This window comes from Nyctibius grandis, chromosome 13, assembly GCF_013368605.1.
Source record: "Nyctibius grandis isolate bNycGra1 chromosome 13, bNycGra1.pri, whole genome shotgun sequence".
Taxonomy (NCBI): Eukaryota; Metazoa; Chordata; class Aves; order Nyctibiiformes; family Nyctibiidae; genus Nyctibius; species Nyctibius grandis.
Window position 1 is genome coordinate 10,619,640 of NC_090670.1, and position 17,315 is coordinate 10,636,954.

The 17,315-nt window shown below is 63.6% G+C and overlaps 1 protein-coding gene across 1 annotated transcript; it reads right to left on the reverse strand.

The window, feature by feature from the left end:
* Positions 1-4,425: 4,425 nt before the first annotated feature.
* Positions 4,426-10,402, reverse strand: LOC137669580 (glycine receptor subunit alpha-4). Its single transcript, XM_068411719.1, has 8 exons — positions 10,288-10,402; positions 9,878-9,945; positions 8,917-9,140; positions 8,705-8,787; positions 8,392-8,532; positions 8,094-8,308; positions 7,787-7,936; positions 4,426-4,713 (listed from the first exon to the last, which is right to left on the reverse strand). The coding sequence occupies exons 1-8, from the start codon at positions 10,364-10,366 to the stop codon at positions 4,426-4,428; spliced, it is 1,248 nt and encodes a 415-aa protein (XP_068267820.1). The 5' UTR covers positions 10,367-10,402.
* Between the last annotated feature and the right edge of the window lie 6,913 nt (positions 10,403-17,315).

The window sequence follows — 17,315 nt, forward strand, 5'->3', positions numbered from 1 at the left end:
CGGCACAGCCACGCTGCCTGAGCGCCCCACACCCGGACCTTCCCTGTGGTGGAAGGATCCTGCCCTCGCAGGGCCGGCCACGGCAGGTGTGCGGTCCTGTGAGGGCCCTGTGCATGGCTGGGTCCCAGCAGGGCATGCTGCCGGTCCAGCTCCTGGTGCTTTCCTCATGCCTCAGTTTCCCCATCTGTAAGGAGCAGCCCTGGCCTGCTCAGGACTGGCTGGCTGACTTTGGAGCTTCATATTTTCTTCAAAAAAATCCATGCCCGGGCAACATGCAAAGGGCGCTGAATACTCAGAGCCCCGGCAGGGCTGTCGCCTGTTCTTGCAGCATTGAACTCGCCTGGCTCTGAACCTGGTGTCCCAGACAGCGTAGGACATGCTGTCCTGCGGGCATCGGCCCATCCGGGCAGGGAGGTTTGCTAAGCCTTTGGCAGTTGGTGTTGCCCCAAGGCAGCTCCACTGGGTGCAGGCAGGAGGCCCTGGTGAGAGTCGGGGGAGGAAGGGAAGATTTGGCACCCTGATGCTGCCGTGCGCAGTGTCAGAGCTCGGCTCCAGCAGGATCAGGCCCTCTGTGGTTGGCGGAGCAGGAGCCTGGCTGGCGTGCTGTCACAGTGCCCAGCCAAGGGCACGTTTCCTCGGTCCCGCACAGGTGCCCCAGGGAGCCCTTGGGGCTGGCAAGGGGCTGTGCTGCCCCAAGCTTGTGTGTGCTTGTGGCCGCGCAGCCCTGGGCATACTGTTGGCGGAGTATTGGGAAGTTGCCAGTGCTGATGATCATCATTTCACTGTCTGGGAGTGCCATTAACCCGGTGAAACTCCATTCCATTTAAACAAGCAACTAACTTGGCCATGGCTGTTGGTCCTGTGCCCATCGCTGCTTCCCGTGGCGGCTGGGTTGTGTCCCCCAATGCACAGCCTGGAGCAGGAAATGGAAAACCGACTGCATGTGAAGGCCGTGGGCTTTGCTGGGGGACGGAGCTGCCTGGGCTGGCCCCTGACCACACTGCGACCTGCAGGGAGGTGCAAGGCTCAGCACCCCCAGCCTGGGCACTGCCACTGTCCCCAAGATGTGAGGGACTCACTGGAGCTGTGTGCTAGAGGGCAGTGACAGCCCTGCAGCGTGTGGGTGTCCCAGCAGCTCCCAGTCCAAACTGGGCTGCTGGGAGGACTGGGGCAGGGGGCTGAGTGCTGCTCCTGACCCTGAACTGCTCCTGGGGACACCCGAACTGCAACGGGCTGTGGGGCAGCGCTCCCCTCATGCCTTTGCTAGTGTGGTGCCAGTAGCGAGGCCCTCCCCCACCTTGCTGTGACCAGCATGTGGGACTCGGGGGTTTTAGCTCAGGAAGGATGTGTTGGGTTTTTACCATCTTCATGTTTCTGGGACGCGCCGGTTCCCGGAGCCGGGTGGCTCAGGGCTGACCGTGGCGTTTATCTCCAAACAGATGCCGAGTGCCCAGACCTGACGTTCGGCAAGGCGGAGAAAGGAGAGCAGGGATTGAAGAACCGGGCACGCTGCGCTGGCCTAAAACGGCTCCTGGCTCTCCCCTTGACCGCGTCCTCTCTAGGCTTGGGGTGGGGGCAGGAGAAAGACCTCGGGCGTGTTTGGTTTGTCCCATCTGAAGAACAACCCCGGCACCAAAACGGCGTGGGTGCACCTCACTTTCTCTCCTCCCCACCGCAGAAGACCCCAATGGGGCCGGGCGGGCGATGGGGCTGCAAGGTACCAACAGAGACGGTCTGTGAAACTTGGCTGGGAGGACAGAGGGAGATTGATGTTTGCTTGGGCGCTCAGCCCTCAGCTGTGGGCTCTGCCTGCCCCCGCGCCAGCTGGGGACAAAAGCGCCGGCCCCGGGTGGCACCGCAGGGCTGGCGTAAGCCCCCTGGGACAGCTGGCAGCTCTGTAAGGCTGGCGCCCGCCCAGTGAGCCGGCACGAAGGGGCCACGCGGGGAGGCTGGCCCGTTGGGGTGCTCGCCCGTGTTCTGGTGTCTGAGCTCCACCGCAGAGCTGGAGCCGCCCCAGCCCCACATCTGCCTCATCTTGGGTCCTGGGCAAGCCTGGATGGGTTGGAAAGGAGCTGGGGTGACCATGGGGAGCACCCCACAGAGCTTGGGGGGAAGGAGAGTGATGGGGTTTGGGGCTGGGAACTCGTGGGGGGCTCCCACCCAGCCCTGCTGGCATCTCCCACGTGGGAGATAAAACCCGATGGTCACCACCAGTTATGTTGGAAAAATCATCCGTGGAGGTAACGATACCCAGGTGTAATTGCAGGGCTCCTGTCCCCGCAGGGCTGTTGCGCCCTCGGCCCCACGTCCCTCCCGCACACGGGGGGCCCTGCTGTGCGCTGGAGCTGGCCGCAGGGTCCTTGGCAGAGACAAACCCCCAGCACACCACTGAAAAATCCCAGAAAGGCTTTATTTGCGTAGGAAGATCGATGCTGTTTAAAACCCCACCGCTGCTAGAGGGTGGCTTGGCCGCCCAGCGCCAGCGAGTGCTGCTCGGGCGCTGGCACCTCCCTGTTCGGCGCTGACTCGAGGGGCCGGGTGCCAGGCGAGACGAGGAGACGAGGTGCCCCCCTTCCTCCACCTCCAAACGGGGCCTCCCAAAAACAAGTCCCGAAAGCCTGGCCTGGACACATGGTGGGGCCCTGCAGGGACCCCCATGGTGGGGAAGGCATGCACGGCGGTGGTGGTGGGATGGAGCTGGATCGGCCCATCCTGGTGGGTCCCAGCTGTGACCTGGGGCCAGTTCTCCTCCACTTGCCCTGTCTGTGAAATGGACGCGTGCAGCTGAGTGCTCTGCGGGGTTGGGTGGGCTGGGTGGTGGGTGGGGGTTGCGGGGCTTTGCTCCCGGTGAGTCGTGTGAGGGGGAGGGTGATGCCTGCCCGAGGAGCAGGGCCAGAGGCCATGGTAGGGGTTTCTGCCTGGATCTGGCTTCAGCAGGCAGTCATGGCCTCCCGCCAACGTCCCCCTGCCCTGCAGAATCCCTTTAGTCATGACAGGCGGGTCACCGGGGCCCTTGCCATGCCATAGTGGCACCACAGCCTCCAAGGAAAGGGGCGAATCCCATTTCCCTCCTGCACTGCCTGGAAGACCTGGGCCCTCTCCTGCGCCTGGGGCCATGGGGGGAATGGACCCCACTGGGCTGTGAACTCCCCTGGGCTGGCTGTGAGCAGCGGGAAAGGAGAGCATCAACACGTTTCTCTCTGTAGGACCTACATAAACATCACCTACTGCTTTTATTTCCTGCTAAGCACGGAGGATCTGGAGGGCTGGAAGCCTTGCTGAGCTTGTCCTGTCGAGGTTTCGGATGCTCTCCTCACTAGTGGAGGAGCAGCAGGGGTGAACCTGCCTGGGGGATACCGCGTCTGGGCGCCGGGGTGGGGAGAAAGCTGGGGAATGGGGTGGTTTTCACCTCCGTCTCTCTGCTGGCACTCTCGTGCTGTGGGAACTAGGCAGTCTGGGGATGCCACCACTCTGCTCCTCCAAAGGGATCGGCCAAGCTGCCCCCACTACTGTCGTCATGAAAAATCTCCCTTGGAAGACGGGCTATGGGCCCTACCCTGTGGGCAGTGCAGGCTCCCCGGTGCCAAGCGGCTCCCGCCTGTGGCTGCAATGGCCATCTGTGCCCCGTCACCATCAGCGGGACTGGGCTCACCGGCTGCCTGCCCCGGGGCTGGCGTTTCCTTGAAGGAAATGGAGGCTTCTGCCCAGTGTCCACACCACAGTCCTGCCTGTGGCCACGGGCATCATGGGCAGCAGGGAGGGAAGCATCCCCGACCTGCTGCTTTGCTGTGCGTTGGAGGTGGCTGGGGGTCGGAGGGGCCCTGCCCGTCGCTGGGCTGGGGCCTGTGGGGCCATAGCCAGCACCCCACACAGTCTGGGTGCAGGCAGGGGTGCTGACTGCCGTTCCCTGCAACCGAGCTCCAGGACAGGGGAGGAGAGAGGACTGCAGCCTCTCGCCTGGCTGCTCATGGCCCACAGCTCAGTAGTGCAGCATGGAGAAGCAGCAGTCTGACATGGAAGGTGCGGAGAGGTGGAGGGTGTTTGGCTGGAAGGTGGTGTTCCCTGGCCACCAGCTGGGCAGCATCCCAAAGTACCGGGGACTCCCCTGTGCCATGGCAGGGCAGCACCCCGGGTACCTGGGGCTCCCCCAGCAGCACAGCATCCCTGGGTACCTGCGGGTGACACCATGCAGGAGGCAGGAGGGGTCCCTCTCTCCAGCTGACCGTGGGAACCTGGGGTTGCTGATACTCCTCCTTGGTGCCCAGCATCTGAAGGAACATGGGGGCTGCTACATGTCCAGGCTCTGAGACCCAGCCCAGCTGTGCCACTGCTCTGGGACAGAGGGAAACGTGGTTCTGGCCAAGCTCATGGTGCCCGGGCTCACTGCGGGGGTCAGACTGAGAGGCAGCCATGCTTTTCCGGGCCTCAGGGCACCGAGTGGATGTCCTCGGAGCGCAGCACTTTGTAGACGACCCAGTAGAAGATATTGAAGACGAGGAAGGTGAAGGGGAAGACAGCACGGGAGATGGTGTCGATGCGCTTGGCCCGGTCGATGTAGCGCCTGCGGAGGCTCTCCCCTTCCCGCAGCAGCATGCCGGCCGGGGGGGAGCTGTAGATGCTGGGGCCCTCCCCAGCCCCGTCCTTGGGCTGCAGGCAGTGGCCCAGCCCGTAGCCTCGCAAGTAGAAGCGGCTCTCTCGGACGAGCTCTTCCTCCTGGCGAAGGGAAAGGCTGTCAGCCGGGGCACCCCGTGGGCACCAATACTACAGGTATTGGTGTATAATAAATAATAATTATATATTATATATTATATTATATTATTATTATACTTGTATAATTGCAAGTATTGCCAGCAAGCAGGCATTCATGGCTGCGTGTCCTATACACCCCTCCACTGGGCAATATGGCCACGTAAGTGCCCAGCGCAAGGTTAGGTGCTTTTTCAAGCCTGCAAAAGTGCCGTGAGAGCCGGGTGCCTGCCCTCACCCTCCGGTTGCAGCCCACAGCCATGATTTGCAGCACAGCCCAGCTCACACTGTGGCCCCTCGGGTGCCGGCCAGCAGTGTCCACACTCCCCTCCACTGACAGCAACTCGCCTCATCCTGCTCTTTTATCCTTGGGGAAAGCTGCGTGTGCAAAGATTTGGCAAGGGACTGGCACGTGCAAGCCCGGGCTGCATGTCTGGCTTCTCACCTAGCCCCCAGGCCACTCATTTGGTCTCTGTGGCTCATCCTCTCTCTGCCCCACCGGTGCCATCTCTTGCTGTGGTGGGTCTCTTCTCCGGGGGCCCTTGCCCATCACCTTGTGCCATGCCCGCACGCAGCCCGGGTGCCGGATCCCCAATGCCATCTCTGACCGGCCCTGCCCTCCGAGCGGCGGAGAGCAGCCTTCTCGCTGAGCTCAGCCTGCACGGGGCTCTCATGCAGAGAGCTTGCACCCTGGCATCTTTATTTAACTCAGCAACCCGCTGGCTAAGCAAGGTTTCTCAGTGAGAAGAGCAGCTGCGGCTCGAATTGCTGAGATTAGTTCTCATTTGCAGTGGAGTTTTATTCCCCTGCCCCAGGCTGAGCGCTTGCGGCCGCCCCGGGGGACGCGGCGGAGGGGAGCCGGGGTGCCCTGTGTGCCCTGGGCAGCAGCAGCTATTCCCCAGCCGGGGAGCCAGCGGGTCCAGGGAGGGCGTTTGGGGTAGGAGATGGCAGACTGGGAGTGCTGGTCCTCCCAGCTGCGTCCCTCTGGGCTGGAGCAGCCCCAGGGCTCTTACTGGGGGTCGCGGCTGGGTGCAGGGAGCTCCCTGGGCCCGGCTTTGTGGGGGTCTGCGGGAGGGATTTGCCGTTGGGCTGCGGCACCTGGCTATGCTGCATCAGCGGGAGCTGCAGGCAGCGGGGCTCTGCTCCGGCCTCTGACCAAGCAGCGACCCGGGGTGCTCCCGGCTGCACCCAGTGCCCTGCCAGCAGCACCGCAGTGGCTCTGCAGCCTCCACCTCAGGGCACCGTGGTCTGTTTCAAGCTGGCAGATGGTTCCTGGGTTCGGCAGAGCCTCCCGCTCCTGCCGCCCCTGGGTGGGTGTTCATGTCCAGGGGTCCGTACTCAGGGGCTGCGAATGGCAGGGAGTGAGGGACTGTGCTGGGGGGAGCCGGGAGTCTCTTCCTGGCCTCCAAGGGCTGATGATGGTGGAGGGGAGGCTCAGGGCAGCCTGGCTGGGCAGGAGGCGAGGATGTACCAGGCCTGATCTCCTCCCTGGAGCTGCGGTCGTCCCCCAGCATCTCCCCGACAGCTTGGGAGCCTGCCCTGCCCTACTGCTCCTCTCTGTGCCTGGAGCTGCAAAGTGCCCGTGTGCCCTGAGCCCCTGCCCGCACTGGAGTTACTGCAGGCAGCTGCGACTGCCTCAACCCTGCCTGCGCCAGGAAAGCTAGGCAGGCAGAGCCTTCACCCTGCCCGAGGTGTGGGCACAGCCTGGGGAGGTGGGCAGCAGCCCAGGAGTGGCCATCGCTCTGCCCTGGCATCACTCATCCCTCGGCAAAGGGGGCTGCGCTGGTCCTGCTTTAAGGAAGGGGAAACTGAGGCACGGAGCGGGGGTGTCACCAGGGCAACCTGCTCCATTCCCGTCCCTCTCTCAAATCTCTTTTCAGCCCAGGGAGCGGCAGCTCCATTCTGTGGGCACGTGCTCTGTGCAGATCACTGCCCTGCTCCTTCCATGGACTCTTGCTGGCCCCCAGCAGCGGCTCCTGAGGGGCTTGCTTTGGGGAGGGGGATGAGGCTGGCTGGGGGTGCGCTGCGCTGTGTGGGGGCTGCTGGAGGGTTGTGCTTTACCCGGGAGCTGGAGAGCTGCGAGAGCGTCGCGTAGGTGTGCTCGCCGCCGTGCCGGCCGCTCAGCTGCCGCAGGGACTCCAGGCTGGCGGTCCCGCTGCTCAGGCCCTTTTGGCATCCGACAGTGCGCACCAAACAGAAACAGGACAGCGCGTGACTGATGGCCCTGCCCCGGCCCCGGGGACAGCAGCTCTGGGCACTGGGATGGGGACGGCGGGGGGACAGGGGCTTGGCATGAGGGGGAAAACCCCCCCAGCAGTGCCCGGGCACCAGGATCCATCTTCAGCACATGCCGAAGGGATGTGGCTGCACGGGGCACTGCGAGCCTGCGCGATGGGTACGTGTACTCGTGCTGTCCACGGAGGTCTGGTGCCTCGACGGGTGCTAACGGCAAGAAAATGAGAGCGGGGCAGCTGTGTGCCTTCCCTGAGCATCTCGCAGGCCTGACGCCTGTGCCGATGGGCTGACAGAGCGGAGGGCTGTCCTGCGAGCGTGGGACCCTGCCTCTCCAGACCCTGTCCCTGGGTGCCACCAGGTCCCCTCGGTGCTTCACTGCCCTGACACAGCAGTGAGCCCCTGTCACTGCTGCGGCACAGCGAGGAGCCCGCGTTTGGGGCTGCAGGTGAGGGGAAATGCCATTTCCCCCACCCTCGCTGTTGATTTTTCTGCCTTTTTAGAGGAAGCAGAGCCCAAGGTTGTCCTGGCAGGAGGAGGACGGCACCCTGGCCGTGTTTGTGCTGGCAGGGCCCGGGGCACCCATGGGTGCTGTGCACTGTGCTGCTCAGGCAGGCAGAAGGACTGCGATGCCCGCGGGTCCCTGATGTGCCGGAGGGACCGGCCACAAGCCCCGGGCAGCGCGACACAGCCCAGTGCTGAGCCCTGCCCTGGCGGCTGCTGAGAAACTGGCTCTGCCGCCCCGGGGTGTCCCCTTGGCGGCTGAGGACGGGCAGACATCGTGACAGCGGTGGCGGGAGGGACTCACCATCCTCTGCCGCCGCTGGCGCCGGCGCAGGCGCATGAGCTCCCTGTGCTGGCGGGAGACGAAGTTGACGGCTGCGTACTCCAACAGGGCGGCAAAGACGAAGAGCAGGCACACGGCCATCCAGATGTCAATGGCCTTCACGTAGGAGACCTGTGAGGGCGAGAGGGGGCTCAGGGACCCACTGCCCCCCACCTCGGTCATCCCCCCCGCAACTGCCAGCTTCACCCTGCTGCCAAGGGGCACAGGAGCACCCCGGGTGCCCCGGGCAGGCTGCAGCATGGGAGCCCAGCATGGAGCCAGCACTGACCTTGGGCAGGGAGGCACGGGAGCCGGCGCTCTGCGTGGTCATGGTGAGCACGGTGGTGATGCCCAAGCCCACCCGGGCCGGTGCTGCATCCATGTTGATCCAGAAGGAGACCCAGGAGAGGATGACGATGAGCAGGCTGGGGATGTACATCTGGATCAGGTAGTAACCCATCTGCCTCTCCAAGTGGAACTTCACCTCGATGCAGGTGAACTTGCCTGAGGGGAGAGATGGCCCCGAGGAGTGAGGGGGACCCCCAGGCCATGGCAGCGGGGTGGCAGTGGGTCCCTGGGGTGCTCACCTGTGTTGTAGTACTTGGTGCAATAGCCCAGGTCCTTCTCATCCCTGAGGATGAACTGCGGGAGCGTCAAGCCCTCTGCCACCTGCACGGCCTCCTGCTCCTCCAGCCACTCGAAGATAAGGTCGTTCATGGTGTAGCCAACTGGAGGGGACAGAGGGACCCATGGGACAAGGGGGACACACACCCTGTTCATCCCCACCCTGAACAACCGCTGCTTCCTGCTGACCGCCCTCAGAAGCAGGGAGATGTCAGCCTTTGGGATGGGATGGGATGAGGGGGATGAAGCACAGCTTGAACCCCCCTAGGTACTCACAGCTCTCTAGCTGCATGGTGCATGTCTGGATGTCCATGGGGAAGTTCTTGAGGTCCATGGGACAGGACAGGATCAGCGTGAGCCTAGAGGAGGCAGAGGAAAGGAGGGGGTTGCTGGGGGCTGGGGCAGTTGGGGGAGAAAATCTGCCCCACAGGAGGCAAGAGGAAAGCTTCGCCTCCTGACTCAGGCACTGCACCGAAGAAGGGTTCTACCTAATGCTGTAGAGCACGTTGCCGTTCTTGAAGATGCGCAGCAACTTGTTGTCGGTGGTGACTTCGTGGAAATTGGCCCCTTTCTCGTTGGCGAAGAACAAGTCTGGCTTCCAGATGGAGTCGAGCATGGAGGGGTCGAGGTCGAGGGAGTCGTCGGGGTACTCGCGGTAAGCCAGGCGGGGGTCGTTCCACTGCTGCCGCAGGAAGACGTTCACCCGGTAGTCCTGGGGCAGAGGGCACCGTGTCAGCCGGGAGCACCCCACGGTGCCCAGGGAGGAGGAGGAGATGGAGGAGGAAGAAGAGATGGAGGAGGAGGTGGAAGGGGGTCTCTCGGCTGAGGCTGAGCTGTGCAGGTGCTGCCTGGCTGACACTGACCACGGATGGAGCAGGGACAGCCAGGGGAAATTAAAAAGCCAAAGCCGCAGCAGCTGAGAGGAGGAGGACGAGTAGCTGCTGCCTGCAGCATTCCTCGCAGGGCTCTGTGGCCCTGTGAGGGGTTGATGTGATGGTTGTTGGTATTAAGGCTTTGCAGCAGCACAAATGGGGAATTTTTAGCCCTGAGGCTTCCTCAGAGGAGTTCCTCATGCCCCCGAGGAGGCTGGGGATGGCAGGGACACAGAGCTTGCTTGTGCTGTGTGGCACCTGCCGAGCCTGCGAACAGCAGGGAACTACCGCTGGCTGCCCCGCTCCGACCCTTTGGGGTGTTTCTCCCAGCTCAGGTGTGGGGAATGTGGCCCACACAGCCAGGCTCTGGTTAACTGACCCCAGAAGAGCCACAGCCATTTTCTATGGCTCTGCATGTGCCCACCGTGGTGCCAGGGCTGGCTCCGGAGAAGGGCTCACAGGACCCCCGTAAGAAGAACCAGAGGCTCGGGCACCAGGACCCGCACACTCCCCGGCAGAGCCACTGCCAACCCTGAGGCGCTGGGAGAGGAGCCCGTCACGCTGGCGAAACCCTCACCATGGTGGTCTCGGTGACGGAGCCGAAGCTGTTGATGAAGATGTTGCACGTCACATTGACGGGCGGACCTGGAAAACAGCGTGAAGCCTCCTCTGGCTGCTGCCCGGGAAGACACGCGCACCGCCCAGGCACACGCGAGGACACCGCTCCCAGCACACGCAGTGCGGGTGAGTGCGCACCAGCATCCCCCTGCCCTCTGGGGTCACCCTGCAGCGTGCTGAGCTGAGCCCCCCACACCCTGCCAGCACTGCAGCCACCCGCACCGGCAGCCAGGACTCTGGGGAGGGTGTTGGGGTGGAGGATGTAGGTCATGGTCCTGCCCCCAAACTCATACCTACCCGTGCCCTGGTTTTGGGCAGCCATATGTGTGGGTCGCTGCCAGGTTTGGGAGCCTCACGTCCTCCCCTTACCTTTGAAGTTGGGTCGAATCCGGGCATCATACCCTGACGTTCGTCCCATCAGCTTGTCCAGGAAATCAGAGGGTGACATGGGCTGGGGCGAGCCTCGGGAAGCAGCTTTAATCTCCTCCCGCCCTGAGACCAGCCTGCGGGGCAGAGGAGGCCGGTTACCTGCCTGCTGGCACCAGGGCTCTGCAGGCACATTTTGGCACCCCGCAGGGATTGCCAGCTGCCGGGGGAAGTGGCTGTGCCCACATCACATCCACTCCAGCACCGAGTCAGTGTGCTGACCCCAGGACCCCTTCCTCCTTCCGCTGTGATCCCAGTGGCTTCCCCCCTCACCTGCCACAGCCTGAGTGCCAAGTGCCTGCGTTATGCCTGTCCGCCTGCTAGCAAAGCCCCTGCCTGCCGTGTCCCCTGGCACGGCATTTGGGGCTGGCTGCCTCTCGGCTCCAGGGCTGCAGTGGGGACAGGGCACAGCGGGCGACGGCCTTGTGCACGGCAGCCGGGGTATGTGCCAGTGCTGGCGGGGGAAAGCGGGAAGGGTCCCTCCTGGGTTCAATTACCAGCCCTGGCCTGGGTTGCTGAGCAAATGTTCGTACCCTGCCTGGCATGGACTCACGGCTGGGGGGATGTGGGGGACACAACACCCCTGCCCCGAGCTGCGGGCTGGCTTGGCATGAGCGAGGAGGTGCCCAGGAGCACAGCTGGGGTTCTGACACCGTGCCAGGGGCCAAGACGACATGGCAGGAGAGGAGCAGCAAAGTCCACCTCTGCACTGGCCGTGGAGCGGAGCTGACATGAAGTCTCCCACGCAGCGCTCCCAACGATGATGGAGACTTATTTAAACTGACCTTGGAGCGGATATTTTTGTGAACGCATCTTAGCCTGCCAGTTTCTCTCCTTCCATCAGTCTATAATGATCATTTCAAGGAACAATGCGGGAGACGTTTGCTCACCACATTGCCAGCCATGTGGCTGTGATGAAGAGACCTCCGGACATAAAGGGAGCTTTGAGCATGCTGCTGGTGCTGCTGCCTCATAACTCTGCCAGGTCCATGCCCAGGTGGGTCCCGCTCCTGCTTGGAGCTACAACCCCGTTATCACAAGCAGAGGATGATGCTGAGAGCTGGAACCCCCTGGGCTCCTTTTTCCTACCTCCTTGTTCCTACCAACACACCTTATTCCTACCTCCTCTCAGGGCAGCGGGATTCACCCTTGGGTGGCTTATGTGCATCCTTGCCAGCTAGAAATGGCCACAATGGCCACCCCAAAATGATCCAGCTGGGCAGGCTTTCCCTTAATTGGAGATGGGCAGCAGAGAGTATCTGAGACTGGTCCTGGCCAAGAGCAAAAGGCTGGGAGAAATTCCCCCTCCAGGAGCTGCATTAGAGAGGTGCCTTAGGGAGGAGGGCTGCGAGAGGCCAGGGTAACAAGGAGTTAAGTCAGGCCTCTGCCTGCCACATAGCCCGAACCAAGTCCTCCTCTGCTGGAGAGAAGGATGAGGGTTCTCCCCTGGAGCATGTGGGAGGAAGGCTCCCTTGGGGCAGAGACAGCCAGCTCCCTGAAGAGGCTCAGCTAACCGGCCAAGCAGCAGCGGATCTGCAGCCCCAGTGATGCTTGGACCTTGGGGATTGCAGGGGGTGCAGAAATGCCCCGGGTGCAGCCACCTCCAGCAGCATCACTGGCAGGGCCATGCTGGCACACAGCCCCTGGGCACAGCCCCTGGCTCTTCTCGAGGTTTGGCCACAGCTCCCCTGTTCAGGCACTGCCTGCCCCGGGGGGACTCTGCCACTAACCTGGCCCGGGCACTGCAGGGCCCTGGAGCTCAGCACCTTCATGGAGCGAGGGGATGGTGGGGCTGGAAAATGCCCATGGCCGCCTGAAAATGTCACCCTGAGACAAGCAGTTTCCGCATGTGAAGCGATGACATTTTGATACAACTTCCCCCCATCCCCACCACAAATGCTGCGGTTCCCCCCCGACGCTGCTCCAGCCATACTGGCCGAGTGGTGGGAGGGGGAGTCGGGGCAGGGAGCGTGCTCAGCCCAGGGGCACTGCTGCCCCCCAACCCCTCCCTGCCTGGCCCGCTCTCCCCTGCATCCCACCTTGTCCCACATAGTGTCCAAGGTGGACAGAGACGGGGAAAAGGGACCTGGGGGCTTTGCATTTTGCACCCAAGTGGGCCAAGCGTTGTTCCTGTACCCACGGGACCTGAGGCACCCACTGGCCTGGGTGACCCAGGGCCTGGGTCGGGGATTGTCCTGAGCCCCCTTCCCCCCCCATATACCCTGAGCCAGGAGAGGGTCTGGGCATCGCAAGGGGCTTTGCAGCACTGGAGAAGTAGCTGCCTGGACCATCACCTGGCTCCGCTCGCCCCTTCTCCCCCTGTGGCAAGGGTCCCCAGCTGGCCTGGGGCCAAGGGGACCCAGCACTGGGGCAGGGGCTGCTGGGGACAGGCAGAGCCCGGCTGTGTGCAGCTGGGGATGGAGGGGGAAGGTCTGGTGGGTGCCCGGGGTGCTGGGTCTGTGTCCCGGGGAACGGGGGGGGGGGGTGAGGCCAGACTGGGGGGAGCTCCAGCAGCCTGCAGGGAGGTCCGGACTGGGGCTGGGAGGGTTCTGGCTGCGGGGAGCAGCCCCCGGAGAGAGGTCGGGATCGGGGGTGGGGTGCGGGTCCCGGGGCTCCTCTGGGTCTGGGAGGGGGTGCCCGGGTCCCGCGGGAGAGACACATCTCCGAGAGGGGGTGCCGCCCGGGTCCCGGAGCGGAGATGTGCCTCCGGGGGTCCGGGTGCCGGAGGAGGCGGTGTCGGGGGCGCGGAGCGGAGAGCAGCGGCCCCCGCAGCCCCCGGCCCGCGCAGGGGGCACCGCGCCGTGCGCTCACCTGGGCGGGCCGCGCCGGGGCAGGAGGCAGCCGAGGAGGAGGAGGAGGAGGAGGAAGGCGAGGGCGTCGGCCCGGAGCGCGCCCATCCCGCCGCAGCCCGCAGCCCCGCCGCCCCGGGCGCACGGGCATGACCCGGCCGGCGGCGGCGGCGCCTCCGCTCCCGCTCCCGCCGCACCGGGGCCGCTGCCGCCGCCGCCGCTGCCGCCGCCCCCCGCCCGCCCCCACTCCTCATATTCCGGGCGAGCGGGAGCCCGCCGCGGGGTGGGTGCCGGCCGGCTGCGGGCCCCGGGAACCGGGCGGAGCCTCGCCCGCCGCGGCGGGGAGGAGGCGGGCACGGCTGCGGGGAGTCCCCCTCCCGCCTCCTCCCCGCTGCCTCGGGAACCTCTGCCGCCCCGTCGGGGCTGTCCTGGAGCCCCCGTCCCCCCGTGGGGGGCTCCTCGGTGCGGGGCGGCAGGGTCCTGCCCCGGTGCTGGGGAGGGAGGCAGCTCCCTGCGGGGTTTGCGAGGGTCCAGGGGCGCACCAGGGTCGGGGGGTGCGCCGGGGTTTAGGGATGTGTCAGGGCTGATGGCTGCGCTGGGATGAAAGGATGCGCAGGGCTGAGGGATGCTCCGGGGACGAGAGATGTGCTGGGATCAGAGGATGTGCAGGGCTGAGGGATGCTCCGGAGACAAGGGACGTGCTGGGACCGAGGGCTGTGCAGGGGCTGAGGGATGCCCTGGAGGTGCTGCCCGACCGAGCGGGAGGAAGCGGCGGGGAGCAGCTGGGCTCCTTCCTCCCTCTGCCCGGCCCGGCGGTGCCTGCCCCGGGGCAGCAGCTCAGGGCCGGCCCGCAGGCAGGCTGGGGCACAGACCCCGGGGGGCTCGGCCCTGCTGCTGTGACCCCTGCGCTTGCCTGTCCCAGAGGCTCAGCGGATGGGCAATCCTGTCCCTCGGGAGGGGCAGGTAAGCTCCTTGGAGAAGGATGGACTGTCATGTCTGCATGATGTGGGGAGCTGCAGTGGCTGCCAGGGAGAGGGAAACCAAAGCAGAGGTAGAGGAGCTGCTCATTAACCAGGACGGCACAGGCAGGGCTGGAACTCGGGCTGCTCAGCTGCCTCTGCCCTCTCCTCTGGGGCCACTCGGCTGAGCCGCAGTCGCCTCTGGTCCTAGGCAATCTCTGATTAATTTGCGAGGAAGCGAATAGTATTATAAAAAGGGAAAAGCGCAGAATAAATGATTCCCGGCAGATATGTCATTCAGGTTTCCGTTCACCCTACTGTGGCTGGCTCATCTCGTTTATTTGTATTAATTACAGTTTCGTAATGGCTAGAAGCTGCCTTACGGAGCCATTGCTGCAGGGGTCCTCAGAGGAGGATCTCAGTGGAGGAGGAGGAGAGCATGGTACCTCCTGAGCCCGCTCTTGACAGGGTAAGTGAGGGGCTCGGGTCTGCGCTGGCTTCTCCTCAGCAGAAAGCCAGCACAGGATTTCGAGAGTTCCTTGCTGAGTTTGCTGTAGGGAGGCAGCGTGAGTGAGGGCTGGCTGTGTGAAGCCCAGCCTGGGGCACCTTGTCCAGCACGGGGAGAGGGCAGGGGGCTGTAGGCAGTGAGCACTTAGCTGCAAGGTAGCGTGCAGGAGTCCTCGTCCCCACTCATCAGCTCTCCCAGCACCAGGAGCTGGGATAAGTCTCCTCCGATTACCGTTGCCATTAATGTTTATGGGGCTGCGGTGCTGGGAGGTTCAAGGCAGGATCTGGAGCCCCGGAGCGTGGAGCTAACGCACACCACACGACAGCTCCTTGTCCAGAGACTGTCCGAGCTAAGTGGACCTGACACCGTCGGGAGGAGGGGAGCCAGCCACATCCTCTCCTCCCTCTGGGGAAACTGAGGCACCCACGTAGTGTGCCTGAATCCACCGAGGGCCCGGGGATGGTTGGAGTGGCCATGGAGCTGGTTCTGCAGGCGGCCATGAGCACGGGCTCTCAAGAGCTACAAGCCTTGGCCACACATGCTGTGGTCAGCAGGGCACCGGGGCTGAGCTAACGAGGCCCTTGGAGAGGCCAGTGAAGCCAATGTGGCAACGCAGCTCCCTGACAGGCTTGGCTGTGGGGGACAGTGCAGCCGTAGCCCTCCTGCCTGCCTTGCAGCTCTGCAGGCAGCCAGCGCTGTGAGGAGTGAAGCAGTGCTGGAAATAAGCTCTGAGAAAATGAAGGCAGCGAGCATCCCATCGGGAAGGCAAAGGCAGCGCTGATTTGTTGCCGGCCAGGTCGTGGGGATGGAGCAGGAGCTGCGAAGGCAGAGCCCAGCCATGCCCAGGGGACCCCAGCCACTGCGCTGCATCCCAGCCAGGGGATTTTGGGGAGTAACAAGAACAGGCTTCTCCCCCGCGTTCCTCACATCAGAGCGTGAGGTGTTTTTTTCTGTAAACGGCAAAGATGCCAGCCAGCAGGCAGCTGCCAGCGACAGGCTCCCGGAGGCAGGCACCCACGGCCAGGCTGCCCTGCGGCCGCTGTCCCCAGGGGCAGCAAGGCTAGGGAGGCAAGGACCACACTATGGTCCAGGGTGTGGGCAGCGGCTGCCAGCCTGGTGCAGTCCCCAGAGCTGGCATTGGCATGGCCCTCTCTGGGGATGCCCCTGTCCCTGCCCTGACGCTGTCCCCGTCACCGTGCCAGGCTCTGCTAACGGGAGAGACGCAGGCAGCAGAGCCTGGGGTTGCTAAGACAGGGAGAAAAGCGTGGTGTCTTTTTTTCCCTTTCCCTCCGCTACCTCTGAGGCCGCGTCAAACTGTTCCATGGGGCCGGACTTTTACCTGCCACAAATCTGCCTGGATCCAGAGCCTGGAAGGGTGCTGTGCCAACCCACACCACCTGGATCCTGACCCTCTCTGCTGCTCAGCCCCCACATTGCCACAACTATATATTTAATCCTGCCTGGTAAACCCTGTAGCACATTTGCAGGCAGCACAATCCCGAAGAGCTGAGTGATTCAACCCCTTGAAAACAGGTTTGTTTTTTTTCCCAGACAAAAGGTTGAGAGGTGCTTAAGCTTGATTTTGGGATGAACAGTTGCCTGGAAGATCAATTTTGTGCTGTTAGTGTCGTGGGAGGGAGTGGGAGGGAGAGCAGCGGGCGAAGGAGCATGCTTTGCTCTTTGTAGGACCACAAAGACCCCCCTGGGCTCCCCCCCACCAGCAGCCCCACTCCTGGGGCCAGGGGCTGGGGTGCCCACGCTGCTCCTCGGTCTGTCCTTCGGAGTCAGCTCAGAGCTTCGCGTGTGCCCCGGTGCCAGGAGAATCTGCAGCACCAGGAGGGGCAGAAGCTTCAGGCGGGCACAGGTTTGTGGCCAGCGTTAAGCAACCTGCTCCAGCTCCCCGCCAGCAGGCTCGGAGGGCGGGGGGCTCCAGGGGGGTTTGATAGCAGCTCAGAGGCAGCTCCTGTTTTGGGGGGCACCATGTGCTCTGCATCCCACAGCCCCAGTGAGGGGCTGGCACGTGGGCCAGCATCCCACCAAAGACAGGATAACGACTCTGCAATTAATCAGGGGCAGAGGCAGATGCTGTAGGAGACTTATTTTAATTAAAGAGCACCACACAGCAGACACCTCCATCCCCTGTTTCCTAATTCCCTCCTGCCTACCTTCCCCTCTCCCAGGGCTCCCAGCCAACCCAGCCAGCTCTGGACATCCTCCTCTCTCTTTTGCCCTAGGACTGGAATCTTTTTTTTGCAGAAACCAAGGTGTGAAACAGAGATGCTGGGTGCAAAGGGCTCTGCCAGCTGGCCGGCATCAAGCGCCGCTGCGCGCTTCTGCTCCGTACCCATCGCTTAAATGCTTAATGAGCGCTGGGGAGCAACATGCTCCTTGTGAAAGATTCAAGGCCTCTGTGCCTTCAGGTTAGGGCTATGCCAGCTCCCCTTTCCATTTTTTAATCCTCTGACTAGCGAAAGCAAGCGAAAGCGGACACAGCCTCCTCGCTGTTTCTAGGGGAAGCAGCAAAACAAACAGGAAAACCCCACGTGGCTGCGGTCGGGGAGAGGACAGCCCCTCTGCCCCAGGGTGGACACGGTGGCAGGCTCCCTGGAAGCAAACATTTCAAGGCGACTAATTGGATGTGAAATTAATGCCGGGGAAAACACATTCTCAAGGGTGGCTGTGCATGGCCACCAGCCCACGGCTCTCCCTGGCTGC